Source organism: Sclerotinia sclerotiorum, genomic scaffold (assembly GCF_000146945.2).
Source record: "Sclerotinia sclerotiorum 1980 UF-70 scaffold_4 genomic scaffold, whole genome shotgun sequence".
Lineage (NCBI taxonomy): Eukaryota > Fungi > Ascomycota > Leotiomycetes > Helotiales > Sclerotiniaceae > Sclerotinia > Sclerotinia sclerotiorum.
Genome location: NW_001820832.1, coordinates 341,766 through 350,193, shown reverse-complemented (window position 1 = coordinate 350,193; position 8,428 = coordinate 341,766). Strand labels below are relative to the sequence as shown.

Below are 8,428 nucleotides of genomic sequence, written 5' to 3'. Positions count from 1 at the left end.
TTCTACGACGTTACAGTTTTACGGTGTTTTACGGCTTTTGCGATTCCGGTAGGATGCTACGGTTCGAGACTTTCTTTTATTTTAGTCTGTTGATTATTTGGGGGTTTAGGGGGAAGTTTGAGAAAGGGTTTGGGAAGGGTTTAGGAAGAATTTAAGAGGGAAAGGAAGAGGTTTAAGGGTTGAAGTGTTGATTACAAAACGATAAGTGAGAAGGATTATTGAAGGGAAGAGGAGAAGATAGGGAGAGGGAAAGAGAAAAAAGTGCCTAGTATTCTTGCATCGGCGCGTATATCAATCTTGACATCGGAGCTGGTATTAATACCTCGATATCAACGATCTTGGTCATCTACTATAACTGCAAGTCGAGATTGATCGATCTTACCATTTTACAATTTTTCAACTTTACGGCTTCTCGGCCCTGATTGGGAAATTTCACGTTCCGCAGCACATACAATACACAGCATACGAAAACATTGTTCATAAGATCTTACAACGAGATATCAACAAATACAATGTCGGCAAAACACTCGCACAGGAGTGATGGTCAGATTTCACACCATGGACTTCCGCCCTTTAGATCCTACTCGGAGAATGTGGGTTTAAGAGTACGACCGGAAAGACATGTTAGGAGGAAGTGGAATAAAGAGCAGTTGGAGTATATGGAGAGGTTGAGGAGAGAGAAAGTCGAGAGGGTTGGATATGGAGAGGATGGAGTGGGAAAGAATTATGACAGGAAGGATAACAAGACTAGAGGATGGATTAAATGGGAAAAATGGAGGTTTAGTATTGGTTTTGGTATGTTGATTACTTTCTTTCCCCTTACTTTAGTCAGAGTCCAACATCAATCCTACATATCCTACATACAATAATTACCACTCTCATTAAACACACTAACAAAACCCCCACAGTTCTTTTCAATCTCGTCGTTGCCTTGCCTCTCGCATACCTCGTCGCCAAATACGCAGTCTTCCCCCCATGGCAATGGATAACCTTCATATTATCCCACCATGCAATATTAGCCGCAAGCTACGAGAAAACAATGAACATTCGAGATCGAATAATCAGAGAAGAAGAAGATAAATTAGAATTAGAGAGATGGGATGAAGTAGTTAGGAAACTAGAAGATGCATTGAGGGATTCTAGACGCGGGAGATTAATGCTAGGAAGGGTGGAGAATGGATTGATGGGGATGTGGGAGGGTGAGGGAAGAGAGAGGAGATTGAGGAGGGAGGATGAGAAGGAGAAGGAGAATGATGAAGTTGCGAGAGAGGCGGTCGATAGGAAGTTAGAGGAGATGGAGTATGCGAGGCGTAGGGGGGCGGTTATTGATAGGGAGCTTTGGGTGGAGTTGAAGAGGAAACAGGTGGGTTTTGATAGGGTGGCTCAGTATGGGAGGGATGAGGGGATTAATGTTGATGGTAGGTGGAGGGGGAGGACTTGGTGGGAATTGTGTGAGGCGGAGGGGGTTTTGGGGGTGTGATTTTATGTTTTGGGAGGGGGTGGATTGTGAGAGGGATATATGGTTGTGTTTTGATGGAGATATAGGGTGTGAAAGGGAGAAGGTTGGAGTTAAGAGTAAAGAATGGAAAATGGAGAATGGAAAATCGAGGAAATGCACATACAAAGTATACTAGAGACAAAACATCTCTCTTACATACCTACTTTACATAACCCAGGTTCAGATCCATGCCATGATAAAAATAAAAATAAAAATAAAAATAAAAATAAAAATAAACCCCTTTCTGCAATATAATATAACCACACCTCTCAAATAACTACCCAGGTATATAGACATTTTAATTTTCATCTAAATAAGTAGAAACTCTTTATTGGTATATTGCTATTGCTGTTTATGTATTAATGATACAATAATCCACAACTCCGCTATAAACATATATATATCCTTCCCTCTTATAGTTTCTCTAATTATATTCCTAAATCATACCATCCTCAGCTATAATAAAAAGCCATCTCATGATCAAATCATCATTCTGGAAAGACACAGATACATCTATGTACGGAATTTTCACCATGGGTCGATTAAGGATAGATATCTGTTTAATTGTTGTAGTTTATTTAGATTGTATATTTTTTTTAGTCTCTACTTCAATATATATACTCCTCGCACCAAGGGGGCGGGGAAGCTAGAGGCTGGCTACCGCGACCGCGATTGTTATGGTTAATTATGACTTCGAAGTTATCGTTTTTGTCTTCGATGTATGGGAACTACATACCTGGTATATATAGGAGGATGATGAGGAATCTTTTCATATTGGTGATGCTGGATGCACCCATACATCAGTATTTAATGGCTTCAATACTGTGATCCACATCCACATCATTACCACTGTTGTTGTTTTTTAGTCCTTGTGGATTTCGGGGAGTTGGTTGTAAATGGAATTTGGAGAGCATCACCTAACTCGAACTTTGGAGATTGAAGAATAAAATTCATATTAGCATGTATAGACAATGATATATTTATCTTACATGAAATGTGACATTCTGCTTTCCCCGCTTATGGATTATAATGGTATGTCTACTCTCAGAAAGAAAGATATCTTTATATCTCCTTTTTGCTCTTGTCGCATGTATGTGAAGTGCGAGTTGCCCGAAGATTTGTGTTCTGGTTGGATTGCGAGCTTGAAAGTCCATGTAGTGTACAACATTTTGTGTTTTAAGATATCTACTGACTTGGAAAGATTGTGTTGACCTCCTGGGATCTTGGCAGCATATGCATATATAGTACATATGCATATAAGGAGCAAACAAAACTCAACTTTTAATTCATTCTTTCCTTTTTGGTATACTGTTTGTTTGCTTTCAATATTTTGATTTCAAAGCACTTTAATTCCGAAGGCCGAATACCCAACCTATTCCTTCATTTTTTGAATATATGCTCGCAGCTTAACTGCTTAGCTAGAGAATAAAATCAATTCAATCTGATGCTCTTTCTAGTCTCAAGAAACCCAACAGATTGCTTTGCTATGTACATGGATGGGTTATTCGTTTTTCTTTTTAAAGGCTTATGTATAGCATTGGCAAAGATGTTTGTAGGCCTAGCAAGGGTTAAAGCTCAATTTTGACTTCTGAATAATCATGATGAATTGTTCTTTTTGCTTGTGTTTGACTTGATATTGCCTATGGTATCTGACAAATTTTCTTCTTGGGCTAGCAAAGTACTACTGTCCTTGCCTCGATGATCATTGTCGCCAACTAAACCCATCACCATTAGACCTCACTATGAGAAGAACGACGAGAAAAAATACTCTCTCAACGATAATTATTATCTGCGGTTGATAATTATACGGAAAGTAGTCAAAAGTCCGCAAGACTCGCTGATGCAATACTACCTTTTACTTTCTGATACCATTCTTTGACTTCTTGGATCCAGCATATCGTTCAACTGTACATTCTCTACTTTATCATAATCTGCAAAGCACTGGGTTTTTTATAGATAGATAGCTATAAAGTATGAATACCAATCAGTAACTATTGTTTATGAAGTTTACACTAGTGACGCTGGAAAAGAGAGATGTGGATGTTATATCGAACCGTAACTTCCTCACATTGACTTGTACGATTGCCATGGATGGTAAATTTAACAGGCTTACAAATAGAAATCAATCTTTAAGTGCGTGTCAAATTTCTGGGGTTGGGTGAGTAGGTAGGTATATAAAGATTGCAATTCTTGTTCTGGTAAGAGTAAACCTGGCAGCAGCTGCAGAGTAGTATCAACATCACCGATAACATGTAGCTTCACCATGAAACTCGATTGAGCCAGCATTAATATCAAGGTCGCAAAGGAAATCAATAAGATTTCTTTCTGAGTTATGTTATCAAGAGGATCTTCCACTGTCAAGATAGGGCCTTCATCATTGGCATTATTCGCATTACCGCCATTAAATCCCACGCTCGAGGTAAATCATCACCGTCCTTGAAACAATAATATTCTCTAATTATATCAACCCTGGACAGACTTTAAAATATACACATTTCTATCTCAGAAGTGAACATTCTCTTGATAGTAAGAAGTCATAAATTGTGGTTGGTTGGAAGTCCTTTTGTGTTTGGCTTGAAACAAGAGCATATGAAACGTTCAGAAAGAGGATTCTATACTCAGGAATAGGAGGTTCCTGCTCGCTTGCTTGATGAGGAAATCTTCCAGTTCAGATTAATGATTAACACGTACAATACAGCGGAAAAATATCCGACGTAAATTGAAACGTAAAGGAATAAAAGGATTCATCCTTCGTGGTGAACGGGCCGATGCAGCAGGTATTTTGGAAATGTATTCCCATTGATTATTGCCATATGAATGTTTCTGGCTTGTATATGATGTACTTTATATTCACTTGAGATAGTGTTGATGCATTATGTATGTATTTGAAATTGATATATAGCGGATATTTTTCCAGGTAGGATGCCATGAATGAATGAATGAATGAATGACTAAATGAACACTTGCTCGTCAAATCCTCAAAGAAATAAATTAAAAAATCAGATCAAGAACAATACAGTGTGCGTTCCGCATAAGAATTTATATATTCCTCGGAGTGTCATAGCCCATGCCCTGAAGATTGAAATAAATGAGAAAAGCTAATACACAAAAGCCAAATCTGAGTAATCTTAATAAAATTCAAAAATATAATTAATTATTAATAAATACAACCAATACCTGCATACATATACTCAATAATTACCCTGCTCAAAACCAGACAAAAACGATCTTCAGTCAGATTCAGATTCAAATCCAGATATAATATATATATATATATATATATAAAACATCCTCAGCCCTAAATACCACCTCCACACTATACATACCTAGGTATATTGGTATACACATTCAACATGTCATCAAACCTCCACTCCAGTCGTACAAATCTCATTTTAAACTCAGTGTCACGATTCATTAATTCACGTGACCTCGAGGACCTTTTGGACCTTAGGGTCCCAAGGGTCCTCAAAAGATGATATAGGGTATATAAACATTCATTTAGTCTCGTAGTTAAGGAGCTTCGTGCTCAACTTAGTTATCAATTAGTTTACCTACATTCTACTTGATCTAGTAACGACTTCACTTCCAAGTGAAGACCAGTGATAAAGCCTTAACCCACAACTACCAACCAGACGAAACCTTAGGCAGCCGCTGCCTCTAGTATAGTATCGTTACAAAAACCCCCCTCCCGGCTCATACGAGCCCATACATACACCCATCCCACTCACAATATCTATCACCTGATTCACCTCACCTTGCAAAAAGAAATCTCCACATGGCGTGCTAACTACCTAGGAACCTTACCACTGCATACTCCATACAGAACACGGAGTACAGAGCACAGATACGGGTACGGGTACCTGCTTATTTCATTTCATTTATTTCACTACCTACCCTTCTACCTATCTACCTACCTACCTAATTAATACAAAATCCCTTTTCCCTAAAAGAACAAAAAAAAAAAAGCAAAAAAAAAAAAGCAAAACCCTTGATTTTTCTTCGTGATTGTGGAGTACCTAGTGCGAAGTTTGGTTTGAGTGACTCTTGATTCCTGAGGGTTTATTTGGAAAGTTTGGGGTGGGGTGAGCGGAGGAGAGGGAAATTGGATATTGGGTATGCTACCTACCGATGTAGATGACCTATGAATGATTGGATGATTGGATGACTATGACAAGTTTTTTTCTTTTTTGGGAAAGGAAAGGAAAGGAAATTGAGAATATCATTTTTGGTTTTCACCATCAATCAATCACTCACTTACTATTCAAATTCAAAAGCCTAAAAAAAAGAGAATACAACTCCAATTACCAGCATAAAAATAAAAATAAAAAAGTTAAAAAAGGGTAAATCAAAAATTAAAATTTTCTTCCAAATCCAATACACGAAAAATCTTCGTGAAAAGTAATCTTGTCTATCTATAAGCTATTCTCTCATCCATCCATACCATCCATATACGTATCCATCGTACCCCAAGAACTCAAACCCGTACATTTTAGAAACATATTCATTCATGAGATAAATGTGCAAGCGAAAATGTAAAAGGTTTGAAATGCCCAAAATTCCGTAAACGCAATCAATCAATCAATCAATCCTTTCTTATCGTTCTACCCCCACGCGATATCTCATCCATCATTACACCATCGACTCTATATCGTTCTTTCATCTAATCACCCTATCTACCCCAGTAGAACTTGAATTCTCTTACAAGAACATGGCGGCGGCTCCGGCCAAGAGTCCCATCATTGGGATACCGGTGGCAGCAGCTCCGTTCTTTGAGGTTGAGGTGCTGGATGAAGAGCCGCTGGCACGGGCAGCGGATGCAGAAGTGACCAATCCGGTTGCGGTGGAGGTTGATGTTCCAGTAGAGGTGGATGTACCGGTGGAAGTGGTGGATGATCCAGTGGAGGTGGAGGTAGAAGTACCGGTAGAAGTGCTGGTACCAGTGGAGGTGGTGCCTGAGCTCGAAGTCAGCGAGCTAGATTCAGAGGAAGAGGAAGAGCTGCTCGAACTGCTCGAACTGCTCGAAGAGGAGGAAGAGGTAGAAGAAGCGGAAGATGTAGATGAAGTAGAAGAAGCGGATGAAGTAGATGACGCACCAGTGTAACCTGCAAGAGTGCTGCTTGCGCTTTCAGCTACTCCCTTGACCTCGAATTGTTGAGATTGAGCCAAGATTTGCTCTGGTTTTCCTGGGCTGACAAAGTTGATTTGGTAGTTGTTACCGGTTGGCAATTGAAGGCCGGAAACGGTCTCAGATCCAACGGTGATATCGACGTTGCTGAAGAGTTTATCGCTGAGAGGTGGGTTGGATGCCATGTGGACAAGGTAGATATCGACGGTGGTAGGATCAGTGTTGACTGAGGACCAGGTGATAGTTTGAGCACCTTTGCTGAGATCCCATTCTCCATCGGTAGATGGGGAGGTGATGCTGATAGCTTGAGCAATTGCGAAGAGCGCAGCGAAAGCGAGAGCGTAACGAGCCATTGTGAAGTGTTTGGTTTTGGGTGAGAAATTAAAACTTGATAATAGTTGAATGAGTGTCGATTAAATTGTCACGAACGATGGACAAGATTTTATATGATGTATGATTAAGTATTTCGAAAACGAATGTGTCTGTCTTTTAAGAAGATGCAAGAGATGATGGAATTGAAAATGAAAGGGGATTGAGTGGTGTAAGAGAAGTAAATGTACTAAATCAGATAATCACTCTAGAGTAAGATAGGAAGGATTAAGGCGGGAAAACTATTAAAAGTACTTCGGGATTATGAACACGAGATTTTGAACTTCGCCCACTTGGGCAATATTCATGAATTGTTAACATATATCCTTGTAGTACTAATCCTCTTGGCAGGTACAAGTACCCGTGTAACTTGTTAACTCGTTTGTAGCTTGCTTTTTTCTGCGGAGTTAAGATTGCCTTGGGACGAATCACAGACTCCGGCACATCCAACTGCTCCATCATTCGTTCGGATGGTTCCTACAAGAAGAGGCGTGATTTTCTCGTATTTGATTTCTGACAAGTGCCAAGTAACCGATTCAGGGGAAAGGGCGGAAAAGTTAGAAAAGGTGCCAGAAAGTAGACAATGGTATAATGGCATCAAAGCTTATCCGTTTGTAGTATCAGTCTTGACGATTCTCTTCCACGAGCAGGAGGTTCTTCCTCGGTGTCTTTGATTGTCAAGGTACTTTAAGAAGCTTTTAGATGTAATTTTACTTGAAGCCCGTCGTATCAGAGAATTCTCTATTGTTTGTTTTTTTTTTTTGAAAGGGTTGCCGCCCGTGGGACAACACACGGAGGAGCATGATGACTTTGCTTACAAATCAAAAGAATGATTGGAGCATGAATATCAAATTTGATTCCTTATCATTCTTACCACAGGGATAAAAGGTTCTGAGAACCACTTATAAACCCAACATCCGTATTCAAAAATTTCGATCCATGGAAAGAAAGTTGGAAACCTAGAACCCAGTACGATTTTGATAAGTGTCATAAGCATAATTTTAATGCTTGAATTAGTGTGGAAGATCAATTATCAATCAAGCTCAGCAACGGTACAGTGTCCGAAGAGGATCTACATTTTGCCTTTCAAGTAAATAGTAAGTAAGTTTTCCTGCTAAAGATGTATTAAACTTTTCACAAGCCTTGAGGCTTAAGGAGAGAAAAGTCCCTTTAAGAGATCAATTTGTCAAAGCAAGGGGTAAAAATTGTTTAATCTATTCGAGGAAGAAGGTCACCTGAACTCTGAACTCTGAACTCTTTTTGAGCATGCTCGCTTGAACGAACGAACAACTTTGAATACCTTGTACAGTAGTTTGAATCCGTGCGTGAAGAAATCCGCAATTACGATGTACAACACGGAGTAGTATCGCTCACACCGATTTGATGGATGCCTGTATCGTATTGCACTTTTTTTTTTTCAATGATTCTGTACTTCG

At 39.3% G+C, this 8,428-nt stretch overlaps 4 protein-coding genes across 4 annotated transcripts; 2 read left to right on the top strand and 2 right to left on the bottom strand.

The window, feature by feature from the left end:
- Nucleotides 1-512: 512 nt before the first annotated feature.
- On the top strand, nucleotides 513-1,480 carry SS1G_03233 (predicted protein; the record flags this gene model as incomplete). The annotated part of the gene is made up of 2 exons (XM_001595095.1): nucleotides 513-795; nucleotides 909-1,480. 2 exons carry the CDS (start codon nucleotides 513-515, stop codon nucleotides 1,478-1,480), a joined length of 855 nt encoding a protein of 284 aa, XP_001595145.1.
- Nucleotides 1,481-2,026: 546 nt separating this feature from the next.
- Nucleotides 2,027-2,666, bottom strand: SS1G_03232 (predicted protein; the record flags this gene model as incomplete). The annotated part of the gene is made up of 3 exons (XM_001595094.1): nucleotides 2,027-2,054; nucleotides 2,120-2,226; nucleotides 2,541-2,666. The coding sequence occupies 3 exons, from the start codon at nucleotides 2,664-2,666 to the stop codon at nucleotides 2,027-2,029; spliced, it is 261 nt and encodes an 86-aa protein (XP_001595144.1).
- A 1,164-nt stretch (nucleotides 2,667-3,830) lies between these two features.
- Nucleotides 3,831-4,429, top strand: SS1G_03231 (predicted protein; the record flags this gene model as incomplete). The annotated part of the gene is made up of 3 exons (XM_001595093.1): nucleotides 3,831-3,917; nucleotides 4,197-4,275; nucleotides 4,416-4,429. 3 exons carry the CDS (start codon nucleotides 3,831-3,833, stop codon nucleotides 4,427-4,429), a joined length of 180 nt encoding a protein of 59 aa, XP_001595143.1.
- Nucleotides 4,430-6,196: 1,767 nt separating this feature from the next.
- On the bottom strand, nucleotides 6,197-6,976 carry SS1G_03230 (hypothetical protein; the record flags this gene model as incomplete). Its single annotated transcript, XM_001595092.1, has 2 exons — nucleotides 6,197-6,450; nucleotides 6,592-6,976. 2 exons carry the CDS (start codon nucleotides 6,974-6,976, stop codon nucleotides 6,197-6,199), a joined length of 639 nt encoding a protein of 212 aa, XP_001595142.1.
- Between the last annotated feature and the right edge of the window lie 1,452 nt (nucleotides 6,977-8,428).